Here is a 24024-nt window from a genome sequence, read left to right as displayed (position 1 = left end):
GTCAGCCCTGTAACCAGGCAGCGGGGTGGCTGGGGGCTGTTTACTGGCTCCTCAGCACCAGCCTCCCCCTCCCGAGGCTGTTGCTGCCATTAGTCACTAGAGAAGTGAGCATTCCCAGTGACTCAGCCTGCGCAGTGCGGCTCTGGGGCAGGGAGTGGGGGGCAGGGCGGGCCAGCCCCCGCCTTCCCCCAGCATGCGTTCAGGCCCCTGGCCACTTGGGTGACCAGCCCATGGGCAGACCTTCATTTAGCTCCCCCCTCCACGCAGTGGACATCCAGCTGTGGGAGTGCGGGAGACACTGCCTCAGAAGCACCTGAGCCATGGCCCTGTCCTTGAACCTGTCGCTCGGCCTTGCCTTGTGGTACTAGCACTCTGGGCTCTTCCCAGAGACAGCTTGAAGCTGGAGATGACATGACTTAGGGGTGTCCAAGTAGTGTTTTGAAGAGCATGGATCGCTTTCATGAAAGTAGGTGTTTGCCTTTGATCATGAGGTGGAGACTGAGGCAGAAGTGGTCCCTGGAAAAGGCGCTGGGTCTGAGCAGCTGGCGGCTGGCTGCGACCTGCTGGTGGGTGGCCCCTATGTCTCAGCTCGCCCGCACCCCCCTGCCATGCGGCTCTCCCGTCAGCCCCGATGCCGCACGCTCAGGCACGGGCCAACGCACTGGGCTCTGAGCCCTGCCTTCCAAGCCACACAGCCGAGGCGACGCTGAGTACATGGTGCCACCCGTCGACAGTGGGCCAGCTCAGGAAGTAACAGATGGCTAGGGAGGGTCCCCTTCCTCACCTTTCCTTCTTAGATGGACTCCCGGGGCTCCTCTGGTTGAAGGTGTCCGGCTTCTAGCTCGGCTAAAGCAGCCTCTAGTCAGTGCCTGCCTCCCTGGCTTTCCCAGGACCCGCCTAGGTGTCCTAGGGGCTAATGCCCCCACCCTGGCCTTGGGCCTCCTCCACCTCCCTGCACGGGGCCCTCCGCCCCTCAGCTGCCTGGAGGGCTTGGAGGCAGAACCCCCTCCTTCACCTCACCAAGGACCCGCTGCTTCCCGCCTCCTTTGACTTACTACTATCCTGGCCGCAGCAGTGGGTGTTCCAGAGGGGCTGGGGATGACAGCTTCAGTCTCCCTGCTGGCCACGCAGTTTTGGGAGATGGACTGAGGGCAGGGGCAGCGACGGAGGGAGAAGTGGAAACCGGCCCCCTTCACTCAGCCTGGGTACTCTGCTTGAGGGAACAGCAGTGTGCGGGCCTCTGGGATGTTCTCTGGCCCCTCCTGTCCTGCTGTGCCTAGGGGGGTGCAAGGCTGCGGGTCCTGGTACCCCAGGAGCCCAGCACCTGCCAACCTCGTCCTCCGCAGGTTGGGTACTACTCTGAAATGCAGAAGATCTTCGGAGACCTGACTCAGCAGCTTGACCAGCCCGGCCACCCTGACGAGCAGCGGGAGAGGGAGAATGAGGCCAGACTGAGCGAGCTCAGAGCCCTCTCCATTGTGGCCGATGACTGAGTCCCTGCCACCCTTTGGAAGACTCCTGGGACACAAGTCAACCTGTCTGGTCTTTGCCCTTGTCAAGCTTAGGCTCAGGTGTCAGCCAGCAGAAGGCCCTCCCGAGAGACATACAGGGACAGCAGTGGCCCCCACTCTACCTCACTAGCCCTCTGCAGTGAGCCTGGCACCAGGAGCCCCAAGCAGGCTGCCAGACCCCCACCCATAGCAAGAGCCCCAGACAGTAAGCAGGGCAGAGAAAGCCCGCCTTCTCATTTCCAAAAGAACCGTCCAGAGGGCATCCTGGCTTAGGGCCTGAGCCAGCTCCCAGCCTTCAAAGGCACAGACTCTGTCTGCTCACCTGAGGTCTTAGCCTTGCTTGCGTGGGCGTGATCACATCTACCTCCAAAGATCCATTCTGGGGAGTCCACCTGCCCTCACCGCCTCTCTGCTTCAGACTCCTCTTTTCCGAAGAGGCCCGAGACTCTGCCACGGGGAACGGAAGAGCTACAGTTCCCCCAGCCCAGACAGACCCCTCACTCCAGCCTCCCAGCACCACAAAAACTGACTTAGCCCTCCTCTGTCCAAGTGCAGAGCAGGCCTTAGGCCAAGTGCAGAGAAGAGCCCCAAGCCTGGTAGATTCCTTAGGAAACACAACTCAGCTTGTGTCAATCGGCTACCAACTGCACAAAATGTCACAGCCTGACTCACAGGTCTCAGAGCCAGAACAGTGGGTTTGTCTCCCTGAAATACTTGTAATTTTATTTTTTCAAGTCAAGTTTTCAATAAAATCGCCAGCTGTTAACTGTGCTGGGACTGAGAGCAGCTCTGGGTTTGTCAGGCTTGTGCTGCCCCATTGAGAGGGCCGCACCCCTGCCGCATTGCCTCTCTCCACCAGCAGGCGGCGGGGCCCAGAGCACCAGGGGGCAGTCCTTCCCACTGCCCCGCCCCACCATCTGGACCGAGGGCTGGGAGAAAGGGGGCAGCACAGGACCACCTAGAAGAGGAAAAAGGGAAGAGCTATGGAGGACGCGTGGCTTGTTTTTGACTTTGGTTTATTTAAAAAACAAAAAGCCAAAAAAAAAAAAACCAACTTTATATACAAAGTCAAACTGAAACCACGGATTATGGAAAGAGGCGAGACTTATGGGGGAATAGGGAAAAAGGCTGGGCCAGAGCCAATACCACATTCTGAACATGGGGAGGTGCTGGTTTCTTCTGGCAAGTCTGGGGTGGCTGGAACACAGTGCTGTCTGGCAGACACAGCCCAATACCAAGAGTTCGCTAGCACGGACTCCATTCCTGCGACAGCCAAGGGGAGACCCTTCCCCCAAGAACTTGCTCCTGCACCTAGCAGGACCTGTGCCATCCAGAGGGAGGGCTCAACCCCGACCAGATTCCACGGCTATTTCTTCAGTTTATTGGCATCAGACCGTAACGACATATCTGAAAAGCCTTTTCCTCCCCTGTCTTATTCTAAACTGGAAGAGGACAGGAGAAAGCACAAGACTAAAGGGCCCCAGGAGAAATCCCAAGGTGGAGGGCAAAATGACATTCGAGGGGTGCAGAAGGTGTTGGATTTAGTTGTTAAGTGGAACCGGGGTTCCCCACGCATCCGTCCCACATAGCACAGACCCCACCCTGACAGCCTGAGCTCCTCTACGGAGGCTGAGCACAGGGGTCAGCCACCCCTGCCTATGGCTCCCAGGTCCTGCTCCAGCTTCTTTCTGGAACCAAAAGGGCTCTAACGTCAGCAGGCTCCGTCGCCGACCTCCCGGGAGGGCAGCTCCTGCGCCAGGCCCCTCAGTTGCTAGGTGCTGGCTCCTCCTTCTCTACCCAGCTGTCCGCCTGGAATGAGAGACAGGACTCGAGGAGGAAGGGCCCAGACGGGAGGCCCACCGACACTCTGCGCTGAGACCAGGCTGCAGCAGCAACGCACCCAGGCAGGACACCGTGGCCGGCTGCCGCCCCAGCCGAGCCTCCCAACAGGGCACCCAGCCATCCAGCTCTCCCGGGGGAGGCTCACCTTCTCAACCATCCGCTGCATCTCCAGCTGCAGGGGGGTCAGGCGCCTCCGGAACTCCTGGAGCAGTCGCTGCAGCTGGTTCTTCTGGCGCTCAGCCGTCCGGGCCGTCTCCTCAGCCTCGGCCAGCCGGCCCCGCAGCTCCTGCATTTCCGCTGCCAGTGTCTTGTTTGTGACCTCCGTGGCCGAGAACCGGTTATGGCTCTCCTCTGGTGGGGGGAAATGGCAGACAGACTGCTGCTAAGTTAAGCACCACAGCCCAGGGCAAGAGGCCCGAAGTGTGAGCAGCGGGACCCCTCCTGGTCTCCAGACACATGCATCTGCGAATCCCCTCCAGGCCGGGCCCCTGTGGCCGTAGGCCACTCACCCAGCTTCAGTTCCAGTGTGTGAATCTTATTCTCCAGATAGAGCCGTCCACTGTCCTGCTGCTCTGCACGCTGCAGCAGGTTCCCCACGTTGATCAGGCTGCCGTTGTGGGACACCAGGCCTTTGTGTTCCGTGGGGGTGGCACCCGGCTTCGTGCTTTTCCCCGAAGGAGGCAGCAGGTCCAAGTTTCCTAGAAGGGGCCACGAGAAGAGTGAAGGCTCGGTTCTGTAGAGGAGAGAGCAGCCGGCCCCGCCCCTCCTCCCTGGAAGGCACAGGGCAGCAGGACGCACCCAAGAGCACCTCCTCGGGCAGCCCGCCGTCTGGGCCCTCCTGCCGGCTGTACTGAAGGCTCCGGTACTGGCAGACGTTCTGGGTCACCACCCTGCTGACCAGCTGTTTGGCCTAGAGAACACCCACAGCCAAGACAGCCCCTGATGAGAGCGCACGAGCCCGTGGCCCCACAGCACCCCAAGCCCCCCGCAGCAGGCCAGAATGCACCCGGCTGTCAGGGGAGGCCGGCTCAGAGGGACTTGGGGGACGGGAGGGGCGGGTACCTGCTCTGCACTGAGCCGGAGCCCAAGGGTGAGCAGGATCCTCTCCAAGTCTCGCCGGTGCAAGTAGCCACACCAGTTGGCATCAAAGAAGACAAAAGCAAGAAGACAGTCCAAAGGGAGCACAGCAGAGGGGTCCAGCTCCTTGGGCTGCAAAAGAGACAAGAACGAACAAGATTTTCAGAGTGCCCTCAAAATGGCGAAATCGCCCAGGACGTAGCCCTCCGAAAAATGAGCGGACATGATCACAAACGGGCGCCCCTTCCAGCTGGAGACAGGACCACTGGTATGACCTCCGTGCAACCTCTGCCGCACCAGGGGCTGTCCTGCATACGGAGGAGCGGCGTGTGCGCCGGCATCGGGTACCTCGCTCAGACACACCCAGGCGGAGACACGGAGGTGTCCTGGATCCCATGGAAGCCCTGCTCCACGAGCCAAGAACCACATTTTGTCTTGTGTCAGTCAGAAGGTGCCAGAAGTTCTACGGTAAAGTCTCCCTCTCCCAGCGCTGAGTCCCAGGCCTTGCTCAGCTTCACTGTCAGTGGGGCAGGGGGAGCAAGAAAGAGGTCTCACCATGTCCTGAAGAGAAGAGAACTCCATCTCTGATTGGTTCGAGGCAACCGACCGGACCTCCGAATCCTCCAGCTTGGCTCCTGCTACAGGAAGCCTGAGATAAGCATGGAGCAGGGGGGCTCCCCCACCCCCACCCTTGGGCCCAGATGCACAGCTGGAACAGGCGAGCATGAGCTGCAGAGCTGGGCGGCCGCTGCGCAAGGCGGGCACTTACCAAACTCCTCTTCGCCGTCATCCCTCAGGAGGAGCAGCTCTGGGTCGAGGGCCATCTCACAGAGGTCCTCGGATGCCTCACCCCGGGGTTTCTCTTCTTCCTCTCCCCCAGAAGACGGAGGTTTGGGCAAAAGCCCATCTTCCTTCTGGAAGCAAAGCAAGAGATGAGAACGGTCACCTGGAACTGCTAACAAGGATAAGAGCTGGCATCTGCTCACCGACCGTGTCTGGAAGGGTTCTGTCTACGTGGTCTCGTTTACGGCATTCTGTGACAAGGGATTCAGAGCGAACTAAGGCAATTCCCAGGAACCTGGGATTCTCTGTAGGACTCAGTCTCAGTCCTGTCAGAAATTACATTTACTCAACAGGATTTAGGCAAGAGACAGACCCATCTGCTTTTGTAAAGCGTTAAGAAAATGCAGCATTCTATGGGACGCCTGGGTGGCTCAGCCGTTAAGCGTCTGCCTTCAGTTCAGGTCATGATCCTAGGGTCCTGGGATCGAGTCCCGAATTTGGGCTCCCTGCTCAGCAGGAAGCAGGAAGCCTGCTTCTCCCCCTGCCTGCCGCTCCCCCTGCTTGTGCTCTCTCTCTCTGACAAATAAATAAAACCTTTAAAAAGAAAATGCAGCATTCCACTTAACCATCGAGCAGCCAAAACACCTGTCCTCACGGCACAATTAGTGGAGGCTTCTGTGCCACCGTGGCATATCGGCCCCGCTTCCAGCCCCACTGCCCTTCTAGTGGGGCACATCTCTAGCCGCATACCGGCTCCTAGCCAAGCAGCCATGCGGTGGGGGGGACAAGGTGCACGCAGGCAGTGAGAGGAACCCCACGGGGCCCTGGCGGCACCCGCATCCACACGGCATTCCCATGTGCAGCCCCAGTGCCCGCGCGGGCAGCAGAGGTACTCACCGGGGGGGCGTCTGACTCAGCAGCCGTGCCCTCACTCTGTACCTCATCCTTGGCCTCCTTGGCAGCCTCTTCCTTGACTGTTTCTTCTTCCTTGGCTGCCTCCTCCTTCTCAGGTTCAGGCGGGGCCACCACCTTTTCAGGAAGGCTCAGCAGCATCTTATAAATCCTATACCCAAAATCCCTCTGCAACATCTCCAGAAACAGCTCAGCCAACACCATCACCTTAGGGAAGAGGCAGCACAGGTCCGTGAGCATCAGAAAGAAGGGAATGTTCCAAGCCCTGCCATCCCATACGCTCTCCTGCATAGCCTCCCCAGACTCCTACACCTACTTCAAAGGAGATCCTTTCTTTTGGCCTCCGGTCCTCCACAATACTATGAAGGGACAGGTTGACACAGCCAGGACGTGCCATGACGGCAGGTTCTAGAGGAGGTGGGGGCGCCTCTGGGAGATCGGTGTCCACTTCCTGCTGTGCGGTGGCCTCCGGATTCTCTGCGTTTTGTTTAGAGGTGTCGGCTACTGGCTCTGATGCGTCAGCTGCCTGCTCCACAGGCTCTGTGTCCTGTGACAAAAGCCGAGAGCTGTGACCGCCTGGGTCCGGAGGTCAGGGCACCTACTCTGCCCAATGGTCCGTAGGGCTCAGCCTTACCCCGGACACCTCTTGGGGCGGGGCAGCTGCCTCTGCGGCTTTCTGCTGGCAAAGGGCCTCCCACTCTTCCAAGGTAGGCATGATGGTCCAGACGTCAGGCAGGTACACCACCACAGTCTGGAGCCGCCTCGGGGGACCCGGCTGCAGGTACTGAAACTCCGCAAAGCGCCACCTGCTCACAGTGAAAGGAAAAAGGAAGTACTGACCCACAACCTTCGCAAGCAGTTGCTTCAGTTTCCAATCAACATCTACTGAACACATACTGCACGCGCAGCTTTAAAAATACGAAAACAAGAGACCAAGTCCTCAGAAAATGGTTCATCAACGGGCCGCCATGAGTAAACAGACAGTGCCTCTCCAGGGTGCTCCCAGCATGAAGGACCACTAAATGTGGCTGAGCGATCGCATGGGATGAGCCTTGGAGGGTCGGCTGGCCCTCGACACCCATACACATCCCTACTCGTGCTCATGATTGGGATAACCATCTGCAAGTGCTGGACAGAGGGATGAGGTAGGACCGGGGAAGAGAAGAGCACTCACAGGTCAGAAAGGCACAGGAACTCGGCCTCCTAAAGTCTCGCCTATACAATGGACCACACACAGACAAGCCTGGGGCAGCCACTCACCATTTCGTGCAGGCGCTCAAGTCAATGCCAGTCTGGGCTTGCGCACAGCGGATGGCCGTGCGGACTAGCACCTGCGGGTCGCCCTTGGGGTCGAGGCCATCCAGAGAGGGAGACCACTCACCCCCAACCAGCACTGCTTCTTCTTCTTTCCGGCTCAGCAAAAACTGCAAAAATGGATGCAAGATAAAAAAAACAAAAGCCCATGGGGCGCCTGGGTGGCTCAATTGGTTAAGCAACTGCCTTCAGCTCAGGTCATGATCCTGGAGTCCCAGGATTGAGTCCCGCATCGGGCTCCCTACTCAGCGAGGAGTCTGCTTCTCCCTCTGACCCTCTGCCCTCTCGTGCTCGCTTGCTCTCTCATTCTCTCAAATAAATAAATAAAATCTTTAAAAAACAAAACAAAACAAAAAAACAGATCTCTCCCCATGAGGCAGCTACCACCCCTGGGGAATGAAAGCAGCAGGATGTGGTGAGGAGTGGGGTGGGAAGCAGGGGAGGCTGGATCTCTCTACCCATGCACCAGCCATGTAACTTTTTCTGACAAGAACATCCCAAGCCATGCTGTCCTTCTGATGAAATAGCAATATTCTGGCTCAGGGCTCCCTGTTTCTATGAGCTCGTGAATAGGAGCCGAGCAGCTGCAAATCTGACAGGGCCTGGCCGTCCACCACCCACGACTGCCTCCTGCCTCAGGGACTCTAGCTCTCACCTTAATCTGCTTTAGAGGGTGTTCTGGCGTCTCCCTCGGCTCAGCCAGGTCATCCACAAAGAGCATGCAACAACGATAGAACTCCTCCAGTCCCGGGGACGAGAGCAGCAGTACCTGTGCACAGGCGGTGTGAGGGGCACGCTCAAGAGCTTTCTCCACCCACCATGGTACAAAACGGCAGGAGGCCAGCCTACTCACCTTGGAACTATAAGCGGGGTCACTGTCTGCAGGGATGGGCTCAGCACCAGCATCTGGAGCCGGCTCCTTCTCAGAAGATACCTGGATTCGGCTTGGAGGATGGAGGGAAAAGGGCTGGCTCAGAGGGAAGGCTGACAGCCAGCTCAGACACACGGCCAGGAGGTCAGAGGGGACCAGGAGGCTGCGGTAGCGGCGCTGGAGCTCTAAGAAGTCACAGCTGGGGCTGGAGGAGGAAAGCAAGGGTATCCAGACTGAGCAAAGACTAAATTATTTTAAAAAATGGAACTATGAAGACTTGGGGGGAAAAGGGCAAATTATTTTCTAATCTGGGAAGGAAGACATCTCTGAAAAGAAAAAGATGGATGAGATTTGACCACCAAAATGTTTCAGCCCCTAATGGCAAAGTCAAGTTGAACTGGGAAAGAAAAAAACAGAAAAGCATTTGCAATATATGACAGCCTAAGGCTCACTGTTTTGATCGAAGAGGAGCCCACAAATTATTAACATGTTCACGAGAAGGTTCCCAAGTCAGAGAAAACTGGGAAAACAGACATCAACAGGTACCAGAAAAAGAAAGGAGACTTAAAAGCCTGCGAACGTATGCTCACTCTCACTTTGAATTAAATAAATGCAAATCGGACTATCACTTTTCACCTAAGGGACTGACAAGAATCAAAAAGTTGGGTAACATAACGCTGCCAGTGGGGAAACAAGCACTTCAGGCCCCATGTGCGAGAAGGGACACCGACGCAGCCTCTTGAGAGAACTGGCAGTGGGTGTCCAAGTTTAAAATCAGACCCTTGGAGCCACCTAGTTCATCTCTAGGAACTGACCTCAGTACACTACTAGCACCTGTCCACACAGACGTCTGCAGAAGAACGTTTACGAGAGCAAGACTCAGGATGATTGAAACGTGGGAAGAGAGAACCAGTGACATCAACAGTCTATCCATGCAGTGGAAGATTGCACAGGCGCCGAAAAGGATGAGGTCCCTCTAACCAGCGTTAGCATAGAACAAATTCTAAGACACACTGAGCAAAAAAGCAAAATACCAGTGTGTACAAGAGGCTTCCGCAGATGTTCCGCACAACAGCTATGTGTGTGGGTGACCAGCAGCAGTCACGTTCTGGCTGACAGGAGGAGGCCCTACATGCACCCCTCTCTGTGCTGTGAGGACCATGCTGTCCTGCAAGGAGACGAACCTCAGGAGGCAGGCGGGTCAGGGTGGAACACAGGAGAGGCCCTGCCCGGCCCCGCGGAGAGGAACCTGTGATGCCAGCAAGGACAGTGACAGCCCTCTTTCCTTTCCACCTCGAGGAAGAGGTGCTGAGAGGCTGCCCCTCACCTCAGCTTGGGCTTAGGTGAACTTTGCTGCCAGGGCAGTGGCGAGAGCCCCGCCTCCGCACTGCTGGATGGCATCCAGAATCACTCGTCGGCCTCTTAGTCAGTCAGTTCCTAAGTGCGCTAGGTAAGCCTGTGGGCCAGAGTCCTTGCACGCACTGGAGAGCTCAAGAAATCATTCTGGGGTCCCCTGAAAAATGAGTCCCAAGGTGCCTATGATCTATACTTTCTGCCTGAATTAGAAATGGTATTAGGTACCCGGATTTTAATGTATGCCTTAGTGACAGCCTGGCATCATTATTTCTGCTGATCAAATCACAGAAGTTCTATCAGGGCACCCATGTCACTGGCGCTATGCTGGTCAAAATTTGAGATTTAGAAATTAAAAAACTGTCCCATTAAGAAACAAACAAAAAGGTCCTAGGCAGGTGACACACACTCCTACTCTTGCACAGACTGTACCTCATTTCCACAAGAAACTGTTACCAGCTGCAAACCTCACACACACACCCATCCCCCACCCCCACCCCGCCACACCACTCACCTGTCCACAGTATAGGGAGTGAGATGGACCCGGTAAGGAGGCAAGTCATGCCTTGGTTTCTTAGCACCCCAAGGCTCTCCACCAGCCCGCTGTTTGCGTTTCTTGGAGTCATAGTCATCGCTGGAGGTTGGTCCATCACCAGAAGGAAGAAACCACACTGTTACATTTAGATTTAATACAAAGTGGCCTAAAAGAACTGCAAACAATCTGAATCCCCAGCATCAGAGAAATGGATGAAGAAACCACTGCTAGCAGCCACATAACACATTGTTATAAAGTTATTAAAATGAGATGTAAATCCTTGTAACAGAAGACCACCCACGGTGAGCAAAAAGACGTACACGGTAGTACAGATACAGTAATGATAGTACCAGTAATGATAGTACGGATACAGTAATGCCTCAACCGTGTTAAAAAAGTTTCAAAAGACTAAAAACAAATAAAGTGTTGGGGCGTCTGGCTGGCTCAGTCAGTGGAGCATGTGACTCGATCTCAGGGTTGTGAGTTCAAGCCCCACATTGGGTGCAGATAACACTTTAAAAAAAAAAAAGAAATCTTAAAAAAAAAAAGAATTAATGATAGACGCCTCTGACTAGTAAGGCTTATGAATAATTTTCTTTTTTGTGTTTTTCTGAACTTTAAAATTTATAGCTAACGTAATTTTTTGAAGTGAGAAAAGATTTTAGCTGATAATTTTAACATGAAACACATATATGGTACCATGCGAAGGATTCTATAAAGGAAATTTTATTAAGAGACAGCTCTCGTAACAAACCCTTGGCAATACACATTAAAGTCATAAAAACACTCAAACCCTTTGATCCAATAATTCCACTCTTGAAGATATTATCCCAAGAAAGTTAATTCAAAAGAAAAACAGATTATAAATAGTTGAAAAATTCAAGCCGAGAGTAAAAAAAATCACATTCATATCCAGTAATACCTAAACTTTTCTAGTAAACAAATACAATAATCATACAGCCATTAAAACAATCAACAAGGATTACACTGCAATATGGAAAAAAATGTTTAATCACTTTAATCACAATGCATAAAAATAATCTGGACTCTAAAGTTAAAATTTTAAAAAATCAAAATTAAATAAAATTATAAAAAGTGTACATAAAAAGACCACAAAAAAACACAGACCAAAAAAAAGTAGAAGTAATTTCTCTTTTCAAAATTATTTTCTAAAGGTCTTTAAGAATGGTTACCTTTAAAGGGAAAGGAGTAACACATTTTCATAGTATTTTAACATTACATAATAGCATATACTACTTTATATGTTCTATAATGATTTACTTATGATAGTATCACCATGTTATGAGTTCAAGAAGTAAAAACAGAAAAGAAAAATCTTTAGACCATTATAAAATGCCAGACTGTTAAAGGAAAACCCCTATGTCTCATAAGAGAAATAAAATCACTTGTGAGTTCTTCCCGCCCGGGTACAGCACTGACCACAGTCTATTCTGCTCTTCCCTTCAGACCCACCTGCCTCTCTTCCCTTGTCATTCCAGCTCTGGGCATCTAAGCTCATTACATTTAACAGAGAGTTTTTCATCTTTTCTCTATCTGCCTGGCCCATTTCCCGGTTTATGAGCATCTCCATCCAAAAGCTGCCTTCCACTCTCGCCTTTATGGGGTGTCGGCACTTCCAGGCTTCTAACAGTCATTCGGACAGCTCTCTTCAGCTCGCCCACGACTGGAGCAAACTCTTCAGTAAATGCTGTCCACCGCTAGTGACAGTGGATGTCCCACTGAATCCTGGAATTCAATGGCCAGTTTTCTCTCCTTATTGTGAATCGTCAGGAACACATTAGAAAGCAGTACCAGTGGGAGACAGCTCAGGAGCCTCAGCAGGATACTGAGATGGCATCCCACTGGATACGCCTGTCCAAAGACCTCAGTAGTTCAGTATTGACAGTCCAACGGGGACATTGTTATCTCCGTCCCAAAACCTGAAATTTAAAATAAAACTTGGCTTCCAGCCAAAACGCTCGAATAGCTTGACTCCTTTGTAAATTGCTGTTCTCCCAGAGTGACCTAACTCCTACTGCCCCCTTTCCTACTTCGCAGATTCTCTGTCCTGACTACCGGTGGTATCTCCCTGCCAGCGGTAATGTCTTTCTCTAGAAGCCATGACACTGAAGCATGATGGCAAATGTCATGTGACGCAGGCCTTGCACAGGGCTTGGTATGTTCAGGACAATCAAATACACGTGACTGTACAGGAAGACTGAATATGAACCTAAAGCAGAAAGTCAATAGCAACCATTGATTTCCACCCAGGCTACATTATCCCTCAGGGCACTTGCTGTGATTGGGTGATGAGGCCCTTAATAAACTCACAGGATGTGAGTCGTGGAAAGCCCTTGGAAGATGAAGACCAGGAAGATGTACAGGACAAGGGGTGTAGGTGTTTGCAAAATATATACCAGTGACTTGAGAAGAGGACAAACAGTGTTTCAAGTAGTGGAGGCAGGGTGGGAAACAATCCTAGACTGCAGGACCATCCTCCTAGTTAGCATTCATAATGACCTAGCCCAAGGGAACAAACACTAGCTTCAGCAGACTAGCTGCGTCCCTTGTCGAAACTTTTTCTCCACGTTCCTCCATGCCCTTTTAAGAGTTCACATTGGGTTGCATTCTCAGCCCTTATCATGTAATAATCTACTGGCACCTGGAGAAAGGGGTTTTTTTCCTTATCAGCACAGTTCTTACTTCAAAAAAGAACTTGAATGTGAGAGGATTTTCTGGAGTGATGGAAAATGTTTTAGATCTTAATTGGGGTGAGGGTTATGTGGAATTTCTCATGTCAAAATTGTCCAGTTGAAATTTGTGCATTTCAATCTATACAATATTTGAAATAAAATTTTTAATCTTTAAAAAGAAAACAAAAACAAAAAACCAGCAAGTACACGGCAGGGAGCAGATGGAGGTAGAGATGAAAAAGAATGGAAGATGTTGATACTTATTGAAGCTGGGGGGTGAGTATATGAGAGTTCATCATCCTTTTCTGTTTGCTTTGCTTATCTTTGCAATTTTCCCTAATAAAAAATTAAAATGAGGACCGACAGAAGAACTAAAACAGGTCTTAAGCAAACTAATCCAGAGCTTAACTCCTAGGGATAAAAGCAAAACCTTTTTGGGACAGAGTAAGGCGAGAGAAGGAACTGGAGAGTGAGCTGGAGAGAATAGGCAGCCTGCTCCCAGCAGTCCCCAGAGCTCACAGGTGACACAGGACGGCCTAGAACACCCCCCAAAGTCCCAAATCCACCATGTCGGCTACATATGGGCCATGAAGCTACCAACATGTTCTAGGCACAGGCCTGGACTTCCGGGCAGCCTGCAACCTACGGATTCTCACGCTACACTGGTACATATAGTGTGTATAAAAAACATCTTACACTAGAAATTAATACATACACTAAAAAGTTACATTTTTTTGGACAATTACTATTTCTGGATAGTTTTGATTTTTGGCATCTCCATCTTAAGGACTAGAAATAAAAAGGAAAATTATAAAATTCAATATGGTATTTTGCAAGATGAACTAAATCAAATCCCTGCTTGCTGAACAGGTTTATAAAGTTCTAATATTTGCATATACATCTCAATGCATCAGCCTATTTCAGAGGAAAGGGCCCAGGATCTAGTTGCAGAAAGAGAATGTTAGTGTAACAGGTGGCAAAGAGACACTGCTCCTATAGACAAATAAATAAAATATCTTCCCTGTTTGATCATTCTCTTACCTTCGGCCTTGATCCAATCGTCCGTGAGGGCCCCGAGCAGGAAATCTGTTCAGGTGGCTCAGATGAAGTGTGTGGGATGTTTGGAAGAGACTCAGAGCTACAGAGAAGAAATGACTGGTGACTCAAAAACCCTACTTATCTGCCCAACTTCCCTGTCCCTTTCCTCCAGTGACAGCAGTACCCACTTCTATTCTGAGAGCAACAACTGGAGAGTTACAGCCCCATTCAACCAGAGTACCCCCATAAAGCCACATCCCAACATCCATGCCACTGGTACGCACGCTTCTGAGGAAAGAGCGGGGGAATCCGGTGAGGCTGGAAGATCAGCTGGGGCTGAGCTCCCAGAATCCCTTGCTTCTGGCCCAGGGCTGCCACATGGAGAAGGGGAGGTGCTGGGGACTTCAGCAGGGGCTGCAGGACAGTAACCAGGAAATTCAGGGCATCCCATGGTTGATCTGCTCACCACCACGCAGCCGCACCCCTTGACAAAAGTAAGGTTCTCACCCTGCTTTCAGGGCACTGGGACTTCTCTCCCACCCCTTTCCAATGCACATGCCGGAAAGACGCATACCTGGTTGGAGAGCGTTTGCACCTTGACAGCATTCCAGGGCACTGCCTGGCCTGGGTTGTATGCAGCCTTCACCAGCACCTTCTCACCCAGCTGGGGCAGCCGGCCCTTCACCACACTGCCAGCACACAAGCCAGGAGACCCAGTCAGGACAGAGACCCTGGCCAAGCCACCTTGACTGCCCCTAGGAGGCCCTGCCCATCAAGATTTTGCACACCTTGCATAAAAACAGCAAAGCAATGGCTTCAGAGGGGCCCCACCAGCACAGTGACAGAATTGAATTCAATAAGCATTGAGGGGACTAACCTCAAGCCTACCTTAGCTGAAAAAAGACCTCTTCATCTACTACCCCGAAGTAGTCATGCAAGCTGGTAACAATGCCAGTGAAGACCCGCTGCTTCTCCCCACCCTGTAAGAGAATAACGCAGTTTGAAAGTAACAGAGAGCATCTGTCCACACTCCTTCGTTAGCATCTCCAAACCCCATCCAGCTTCAACAAAATATGGTATCAAGAGTCACATGAAGGAGACACACACGTATAACAGTCATAATCTACTGCAAGGAGGAGGAAGAGATCAGACTGATTCTTAGGTCAGAAGCTTCTTCTAGGATTTCCAGCTCTTTAATTCCAAGAATCACCCAAAAGATTTCCCTAAGGCCAGGACTTAGGACTCCCCAGTCAGAAGGGGGTCTAGACACGTGCATCCTGGCCCAGGCCAGGAGCACCAGGGAGGATGAACACGGGATGCAAGAATGAAAGCACCAGGCACCCAAGCATGCTGTGGTAGTCTCAGGTGCCGAAACTCACTAGAAAAAATGCCCAACCTACCTGAAGGTGCCTGGCATTTTGGGACAGGTCTGTGGCCACAGGAGGAGTGAGCAAACCAGGAGGAGGACCCAAAAGAGATGTTGAAGCTGCGCCTATGTGGACAGAGAAGCAATCTCCAGGAGCTGCATCTACCATTTCCAACACTAGAGTCAGAGAGAAGGTATGGTAGACCCAAAGGGCAAAGTGACTCCAAGCAACTCCTCCACAGGGTCTCACTTGCCACCACGGTGCTCATCTCCTATTTTCCTATGAAACGCTGGCAGCAAATTGCACTCCACTAGGGAAACCCCAAGAGGCACATTTTAAAAGACGAACTCCAAAGCACGTAATACCCAGTATGCAGCCAAACAGGGATAAAGGTGATCACCTGAGAAGTTGCGTCCCCCTGGAAGCGGGTTGATCCGCTGGCGCTTAAACTGGGACATTGGGAATGCTGTCCTCTTTCAGAGTCTTAGAAAAAACCTTTAATTGGAAAAGAAAGAAGTTAACAGCTCAGAGAATTTTCCATGGACCCCCAAAAAGTAACTGAGGATCTTAATGAAGGTGAGGAGGGGGGATGAATGGAGAAGATGGAGGGAACATAAAGAGCAGGAAATGTAAAACTTACATTGTTCCAGTTTGCCCTCACAATAAATTAGTGGTGGGTGATACTGTCAAGCTATTTTAAAGAAAAGGAAACTGAAGCTCACAGAGATTGAGACTTGCCCAGGGTCACATCACCTATTAGTGACAAAACTGAGACTCGCACCCAGGTCGCCAACAACTTAGCGCTCCTCTCACGATGCCACGCCACCCGCAGATGCTTGGGGAGAGTGGGGGATTGGAAAGGGCCCCAGTGACATTCATTCATTCAAATACATCCGCCAAAATGCTCCACGCAAGGCCGCGAAAAATGGAGGAGGCTGGTGCCGGAGAGGAGAAGGTGTGGGCCCTCTCCCCGGAAGCCCGGCCCGTTGTTCTCCGGACTGGCTGGTGGGAAGGTAGCCCGGTGGCCCGGCCGAACGCGAATCCGGCAGCGCGCCCGCCCGCCCTCCTGCTCCGGTACTCCCTGGGCCTTCGCTCCCGCCTCAGCAGCCGCCGGCACCGGGCCTCCCGGGCCGGGCCGCGGCGGGGCCACCGTGGGAGGACGAAGGCGCGCGGTTTCTCCTCCTCCCGCCCGCCCCCAGGGCCGAGGCCGTTGCCAGGGAGACGGGACTTGCAGTCCGGAGGGGGGCTCGGCCCCTTCCGCGCCCCGTGCATCTTTGCTGCCCGGCCCTCGCAGGCCCTCGGCCGGGGGAGGGGCGAAGGGGCAGAGGGGCGGCGGGGGGCCCCCCAACCCACCTGCGGGCCAGGGCCGCGACACCGGGGGGACAAAGACACCCGGAACCACCACAGCCGCTGCTGCCGCCACCACCGGAAGCGCCTCTCCGGAAGCGCGACCACTGGTCGGAAGCTGCCACTCTCCCGGATATGGTCCCTCCCTCCTCTCCACCGACTTCTCCCTTCCCCCACGCCGGCCGGCCATCCCGCTCCAACTGTGAAGCGGAAGTGCGCCTTCCCCGATCGGATGCGCGTTAGGAAGCCTGGCCTCGGTGGTGTCCCCGCTTTACTGTCCCATTAGAAAAGTAGGCTTTAGAGCATTGGTTCCTGCTCCAAAGACAGCAGGAGCTGGACCCCTAAATAGAAGAGAGCACCTACCACCCGACACCTGGCCTTGTTCTGGCAGACCCCCGGGCTGCAGTTGCAAGAGAAGCAGCCCCTCCTGACTGAAAGAGATGGGTGCCTGATCAGTGGCCACTTCTAGGAGACATTACTGTCCGACCCAAGCCAATGATTTCATCTCTAGCCTGTCCCTTCCACTGACAGCCCCTCCCCCATACCCTCCCCTCCAGTTGACAGCTACAAGGAGACCGAACTTTTCCCCTTTCCCAATCAGCAAAGAGCTAGGAACCTAACATGCTGTAATAAATAAACCTCCACAATATTTTGGTAGACATTTACAAAGTTCTCAGAAACATTTCCTTTAGTCCTCACAACCCTGGAAGATAAGGTCAGGAATTAATGCCCTAATTCTCAGATAGGAGACCTAAGACTTGAGTGAAATGACATGCTTCAAGCCACGCCGCTAATCACTGGTCATTTTAGTCTCCATTAGCAACCCCAGGCCTGCTTTATCCTCTGGCCTTCCCATCATCCCTCCAGTTCCCATCATCCCTCCAGATTGGCCTCCTTCCAACCCCATGCCCTCCCCCTCCTGTTCATGTAACAGTCACAATGCACTTTGAGAGTTGGATCTCATTTTATCTTCATAGTAAGACTGTGAGGTAGGTAGGGCAGGTATCATTAAACCATTTGGGACATTAAGTAGGAAGCTATGGCTCAGAAAAGTTAAGGGATTTTTATCAAGGTCTAAAAGCTAGTATGAGTGTCTGGTTTCAGCTCTGATGTGTAAAGGTTATTAGGGACCAAAGTGGCTGAAGACAGACCTTGAAGTTTACTCTGCTATTCTCCGTGTTGTCCCTGACCCTTCCATTCCAGGTTGTCTTCGGGGGCTCTGCTTCACAGGCAAGACTCCATGCAGAGGCTCCCAAAATAGTAGTTCATCCGTCCCCCCCCCCAACACCCCGCGCCACCCTGTCCTGGGGCTACCCATGAAGGTATGAGAAAGAAAGTAGGACTCCGAATCAGTAACTGCCCACTGAGGAATGGAGGTCGCTTCCATCCTTCTACAGTTACCTCACCCAGAAGATCAACCCTCTGGGTGTATGATTCAGAAGAGACGGTTGGATCCAGCCAGTTCACAACAGTGACTGACTCACGGAGATACAGGGATCATTTTGCACAAATATGCATCTGTGACACACTAGGCCCCAGTAGATCACCATGCCAAACACACTCCATGGACTCCTGATAAATAAGTTAGTTCACATTGACGAGGCCCAGGGATTTCTGGCAACCAGCAAGGAGCCTGGGGACTGCCACACCTTGGGGCCTCTCAGGGAGCTAGGGCTCCTCTGCCAGGCTGCCCAGAGGAGAAAGATCCAGCCCTCTCCTCAGAGAGAAGGGTGAGCATCAGCAGCTTTTCCTGGCAGTGCCCAGAAGCAGCAACAGGGCAAAGGGCAAGGAAGAAGACTTCACTGTGCACCCCCCAACCCAGGGTCACGTCCCTGCACCAGAAGGTCTCAGCATACAGAAAGGTTTTTTGCTCGTTGCTTCTTAACCACAAATGATGGCATAAAGGTCTTCCTGAGGGGCTGGCATGGAGGTCTTTCAGGGACGCCCCTTGACTCAATCCTGTGGAAAAGAAAGGTAGCTTTAGGCTAGGAGGAGGAAACAAAGGCAGCAATGGCCCCAGAGTTGATGGAATCTACCGTGGGAAGCTAGGGACAATGACACAGTGCTTCCTATCCCCACATGATCCCCATCATCTACTGTGGAATCCTTTGTGTCCCAACCTTGCTCTCCCAGCAAATCCGGGAGGTGGCCTAAGGTTCAGCTGTGAGAGCCGAGGGCTTGCTGAACCGGCATGAGGGGGTCTCCCAGGCTCTGGTCCTGGCTCTGCCACAGACTCACCACACAGGTAGCCTCGGGAAAGCAACTTCCTTCCCCGGCCCAGTCCCCAGCCTTCTCCTCTGTAAAAGGGATGCTTTAACTACCTTCCGTTTCTCCCAGCACCCTCTCTGAGACTATCTCGGTCTCTGAGATTTCAAAGGGACCCAAAAAACACGACTGGCATTACAATCTCAGCATCCCGGTTCATCAGGCTCCTCCTCACACCCCCACCCCCTGCCCGGCTGGGCCCCAGGACTCACCTAGGGGCTGGGCCATCAGGAAGGGCAGCGGACTCAGGGTGTTTCGGGCTCCTCCAACGGATCCGGTTGAGCAGGACCTTGACCTTGTTCCAGTGGGAGAGATCCCGCTGAGCGGAGGGCGAGGGGATCAGAGCTCCTCCCCACGACTAACCCCACGACTAACCAAGCTCCCATAGACAGCAGGCGGTACAGCCAGGACAAGTCACCCACTCCAGTCAGGAATTCCGTCCCTTTCCCAGCGTTCCTGGCCTTCACGCTGTGCACACATCGCAACCAGCCCACACCCCCACCTCCCCACCCCCCACTCCCTCACCCCCTCTCCATCCTATCCCATGCCTCCGCACACACACATCACCTACCTTGTGTCCCTGGGAGGGGGCAAAGATCTGAGCTGGTTCTGCTGCGGCCTCTAACAGCCTGGGAGGGTTGGCACTGGGCAGCCCAACCTTTAGGGGTGCAGCTGTTTCTGTCCCTTCAGAAAGAGAATCAGCTTATCCAGGGCCAGAAGCAGTAAGCCACCCATGAAGCCCCGGGCTCACGGGGTCTCCTGGGGTGGGGGCGGGGTCTCCCGGGTGGGGGCGGGGCCTGGGCAGGCAAGACACAGGGAAACGCGATTGATTGCCTCTCACCTGCCTCCCGCGTCTGGCTAAGCAGTTCATACACCTCACAGCCTGGGTCACGAGAGGGTGGCGGTGAAGGGGCCAGGGTTGGCTTCCCCCCTGCCCCCTCTATCTCCTCTTCCTCCGCTTCAGGATCCTGTGCACAGGACAGACAGGCACTCAAGACCCGACTCAAGGGCTGCTTCCAGGGCTCCCGCCGTGGAGCCGCCCTCCTCCACATCCCCCACTCACCTGCCCCGCGCTGGCCTGCCGGCCCTGCAGCTCACTCACCGGTGGGGGCCTCTGGGTCTGCAGCTGCAAGTAGAGCTGCTGGAGCCTTGCCATCTGCTCCAGCACGAGGCACAGGTGTTCCAGGTAGCGGAGCCCTTGCCCTGGGAGACAGGCCCAGGCTTCAGGCCCCAGGCCCCCCGCCTGTGGGACAGAGTGAGGTCGGGGAGACTTCTGAACTCAACCAGACCCCCATGCTAGGCAGACCAGCAGATGGGAGCAGAGGGGCTGGGGAGAGGAGGCACACGCCCCCAGCTGGCCTCCCAACACCCACCCAGGCATGCTGCCAGGCCGGCCCCCATTCTGCCCACCTCCACCGGGCTGGGAGTGGGCCGAGGAGAGAACAAGCCGTCAATGAGAGGCAAGGAATGCCCCACCCCAAGAGAGCTCCAAGGAGAACAAGTCAGTGAGGCCCCCCCAGCCAGCAGCAGCCCCCTCCATGTGAGAAGGCCATTTCTGTCCCACTCTTACCCAGCCTGAGACCTGGCACTCACCACCTCTGCTTCGTCCAGGCCTGCCTCTAGGTCAGTTTCCGCCTCTGTGGCCTCCTGTTCCCCGGCTCCAAAAAGGGGCACTTGACATTCTGGCTCGCAGGGGGGATTCAGGGAGCTGCGGTGTCGTGACATGCTGGCCAGGGAGGTGGGGAGCTGGCGGGAGCGCTCCAGCACCTGCTCCAGCTTACGGTTGGCGAGAAGCCGGCCAAGATGGGCAGGAGGCTCCACGGGAGCAAGGGCCAGGGGCTCAGGGCTCCCTGTAGGCTCAAAGTCCAGACAGACCTGAGAAAGGCCCGGTGAGGTGGCCAGGGGCCCGTCTCCAACCACCATCTCCACTCCTGAGTCCCTGGAAGCCAGTTTGAGAAGTGGTTGCTGCCTCCTGGGACCTCTCAGCTGGCCATCCCTCTTCCAGGAGTCCAGTGAGCAACCTTGAGCCACGTCTGGGATCCGTCGGTAGGTGCTGCTGACTCCAGGTACTACACAACCGTGTGCCAAGTCCTCACCAACCCCATCTGCAAGGAGAGTCTGCATCAGGCTGGGCAGGCTGCCCCTAACGCCTCCAGCATTCCTGGCAACTGGCAGCATTCCCCGGGGAGGAGTGTCCTGGGCCAGAGGTGAAGGGAGGGGACAGGACTGGACAGTCACAGCCCGGGACAGGACTGGACAGCCACAGCCCCGCCCAGATCTCTCCCCATCCCTGGCTGGAAGAAGTTAACACGGGTTCCCTTCACAAGTATTTGTTGGTGATCACAGACCCCCCGGATTTGGGCTATACGGCAGGCAAAGCCCTGTGGGATGTGTTCACCAGCTCCTTGCATGGCCGATCCTCCTTTGAGGGGGTAGCTGCTTTCTTCTTGTGCCCTGGAGCCCAGGGTCAGCCTAAGACTTCCAAGTCGTGAATGGGGAGCCTCAGTCTCTTCAACTACTCCCCGCGGGGACAGTAGGACTGCGACCCCCACCCCCACCCCCACCCTCCGGCCTCAGGGAGACGGAGAAGGACACAAAGAAGGAAGCTTGGGGTCCCAAACTAGCATCAGGATGCAGGATGAAGTCTCTCCAGAAGCTCCTGGGGGAGGGCAATAAAAGTAACAATAGCTATAACCACTGCGGGCTTCTGCTCTCTTAAATGAGAAATAGTGAAGATTTGGTGGGGAGTCGGGATGGGGGTGGGGTGGGACTTAAACGGGAACTGGAGGCAGGGGGTGTCGGAGGAGAAGCAGCGCAAGCGCCCCAGGACTGTCCCCTCTGCGACAGGCCCTACCCACGCGCTGGGTCCCCAACTGCAATACCGATGCACAAACTAGCGCGGGAGAGGATGGAGGGCCGCCTCGGTCTCACCGCCGGCCGCGCGGGAGAGCTGGGGGCACGCCGGGCCCCTCCACCCCGGCCCAGGAAGCCAGCCAGGAAGTCTCCTTCGGGAAGGAGAGGGCTTCTCCTTCTCCGCGACCGCGGAGGGGGCTTTTGGACCAGCCGGCAGGGCAAGGGCTGGTCGAAGGTCCACACCGCGAATTAGAGGGAAGTGGAGCCGTTGGGAGTGGAATGGAAGGTGGTGGCTGGTTTAGCGACCGAACCCAGAGGGTCTCCAAAGCGCACGGCGCCATCACTCAGCCCGTCCGAAGGGCGGCGGCGAGGTCGGGCGCCCCGGGCGGGGTGTACCGGCTGGGACGGGGAGCGCAGAGCGGTGTCCGGGCGCGGGAGTCGGCTCCAGGACAGGAGGCCCCGGCCGACCTGGGGAGCGGGCGACTCACCCCGGCCGCGGAGCGGCTCCACGGCGAAGACGCGCCGCCGACCCAGCATGGCCCCGCTCCCGGCCCCGACGCGGCGCCCCGGCCGCCAGCAGCCAGCCGGCGATCCCAGCCAGCGTCCCCCCGCCGCTCTCTGGCGGGAGGTTTCGCACGCGCGTCCGGACCCGGCTGGGCGCGGCCCCCGGACCCTCCCCGCGGGGGGCGGGGGGGGAGGGGCGCGCAGGTGTGCGGACTGCCGGGGGTGGGGTGGGCGCGCCCGGAGGGGCCGCGGGGGGCGGAGGGTGGGAGCCGGGCCGCGCGGGGCGCTCCGGGGAGCCGGGAGAAGGCCTGGATCCTCTGTCCTTCGGGCTCCGGGCAGCCCCGCGCTCCCGCACCCGGCCGAGGAGCGGAGACCTCCGCCTGAGGACGCTGTCTGGCTGGAGGTGCGGGGTTACCCGACACCCCCTCACTCCCGGTTCACATGCTGGTCTGTCTTCCTGCCGCCGAAATGCAGCTGGGGCTGGGGGTGGAGGGTCGGCGGGGACTGGACGGTAGCGCGGAAGGAAATGGAGCCCCACGTGCTGGCTGCGGGAAGAGCGCTGACCGGGACAAGGTTGTCCCTGCGCTCCCAGCTGTGTGCCTGGGGCAAGTCACTCAGCCACTCAGAAACCTGACGCGACAGAAGGGGGAAATGATCCCTGTGCAGATGGAAATCCTTTCCGACAACTGTAGAGCGCCTTGAGTCCTAAGCTAGATCTGAATCCCCTCCTCCGTCCCATACCTCTCCCTCACCCCCAGCACCCTAAAGCTGGGGCCTGGGGAGGGGGTCTTCAGCATCTGGGGAAGTGAGCCAGAGGGACAATGAGGCAGCCTGGGGGCGGTGGAAGTGTAAATACTTCCCTGTCCCCACCCCAACCCTGGTTTGGTCCTGGGATTCCACCACTCCTCACCCCCAAAGGCTCCCAGCCTGAAAGGAAGCTAGGAGCCCAGGCAGCTGCCCAAGGTGACACAGCACCATGAGCAGGGGGGCTGCTGGCCTGTAGGGAAACCTCATCCTCTTGAGTAAGGTGACAGGACTGGAAAAATCCCAGCAGGACCCAAATCCCTCGGAGGCAGATAAGGGAGCTGGTGGACGTGCAAACTTGCACCTGAGCCTCAGGGGGAGGGGCTGGAGCCAGAGCCCTTGGAAGGAAGTGGCCGTTAACTAGGAGGGGAAGAAAGTCTGTCACCCTCTTCTGCTCCTTGCTCCTTCGTACCCTTCCTCAAACAGCTTACACTGGAGCCTTATCAGAAAGTTGGAAACTATAAGATTCTAGCTGTATAAGATGGGGAAACTGAGGCCAGTAGCCAAGTCTGGAGAAAGAATGAGAGCCTAGTGCCTGAATTGCCTGCCACCTCGTAACACCTTGATTTTCAGGCCAAGCCCTTCCCTGCTAAGCATAAGTCCTCTGGGTTTTCCCCACCTAACCCTATTCCCTAGACAGTAACCCCACTCCATTCCTCTTCCCCAGATACAGACAGGGAACAGAATGCAGGGCCTGGCAGGAACTGCTTTATGCTCGCCCAACAGGATGTGTGGCACCAAACCCCACAGGCAGTGTCAGACCCCACCCCAACGCTCCTAGGTAGGAGGGTTAGAGGGCTGGCCTATCAGGTGGCTTCCTTCCTCTGTAGTGAGAGGCTGGGGAGGTAAAGGGAGGGAACCTCTGCCAGATCTCGCCCTGAATCTGGAGAATGTGGGGCCAGATTCCAAGCAGTCTCCCTGGCGACTCTGGGGCAAGAATGCTTCTGGAACAGGA

General features: G+C 55.1%; 3 protein-coding genes across 9 annotated transcripts in view; 1 reads left to right on the top strand and 2 right to left on the bottom strand.

The window, feature by feature from the left end:
* The window catches only part of BIN3 (bridging integrator 3), a 43080-nt gene extending 40798 nt beyond the window's left edge, over positions 1 to 2282 (top strand). For both annotated transcript variants that reach the window (XM_080796770.1, XM_080796771.1), the window contains one exon: positions 1347 to 2282. In XM_080796770.1, the coding sequence (XP_080652896.1) occupies positions 1347 to 1493 (147 nt within the window). In that variant the 3' untranslated portion in view covers positions 1494 to 2282. The remainder of the gene's footprint in view (positions 1 to 1346) is intronic.
* On the bottom strand, positions 2191 to 16743 carry CCAR2 (cell cycle and apoptosis regulator 2). Of its 2 annotated transcripts, none has more exons than XM_080796768.1 (21): positions 16650 to 16743; positions 15697 to 15791; positions 15330 to 15421; positions 14818 to 14909; positions 14504 to 14618; positions 14214 to 14343; positions 13933 to 14029; positions 10178 to 10297; positions 8293 to 8515; positions 8095 to 8208; positions 7386 to 7549; positions 6760 to 6931; positions 6442 to 6672; positions 6111 to 6332; positions 5200 to 5344; positions 4986 to 5068; positions 4416 to 4562; positions 4152 to 4263; positions 3863 to 4051; positions 3499 to 3704; positions 2191 to 3320 (listed from the first exon to the last, which is right to left on the bottom strand). In XM_080796768.1, the coding sequence occupies exons 2-21, from the start codon at positions 15752 to 15754 to the stop codon at positions 3276 to 3278; spliced, it is 2757 nt and encodes a 918-aa protein (XP_080652894.1). In that variant the 5' UTR covers positions 15755 to 15791; positions 16650 to 16743; the 3' UTR covers positions 2191 to 3275. The 2 variants fall into 2 exon arrangements, with proteins under 2 accessions (XP_080652894.1, XP_080652895.1); XM_080796769.1 differs by having other exon boundaries at positions 4986 to 5065.
* An 848-nt stretch (positions 16744 to 17591) lies between these two features.
* Positions 17592 to 22429, bottom strand: LOC308338611 (uncharacterized protein C8orf58; the record flags this gene model as incomplete). 5 transcript variants are annotated; one of them, XM_080796840.1, is made up of 7 exons in its annotated part: positions 17592 to 18602; positions 19121 to 19227; positions 19480 to 19592; positions 19750 to 19876; positions 19972 to 20151; positions 20502 to 21013; positions 22250 to 22429. In XM_080796840.1, 7 exons carry the CDS (start codon positions 22296 to 22298, stop codon positions 18491 to 18493), a joined length of 1200 nt encoding a protein of 399 aa, XP_080652966.1. In that variant the 3' UTR covers positions 17592 to 18490. The 5 variants fall into 5 exon arrangements, with proteins under 5 accessions (XP_080652966.1, XP_080652968.1, XP_080652964.1 ...); XM_080796842.1 differs by having other exon boundaries at positions 19121 to 19203; positions 22250 to 22410; XM_080796838.1 differs by lacking the exon at positions 22250 to 22429 and having other exon boundaries at positions 20502 to 21086.
* Between the last annotated feature and the right edge of the window lie 1595 nt (positions 22430 to 24024).

This window comes from Martes martes (genome assembly GCF_963455335.1).
Source record: "Martes martes genome assembly, chromosome: 2".
NCBI lineage: Eukaryota > Metazoa > Chordata > Mammalia > Carnivora > Mustelidae > Martes > Martes martes.
This window is presented reverse-complemented; position numbering and strand designations above follow the sequence as displayed.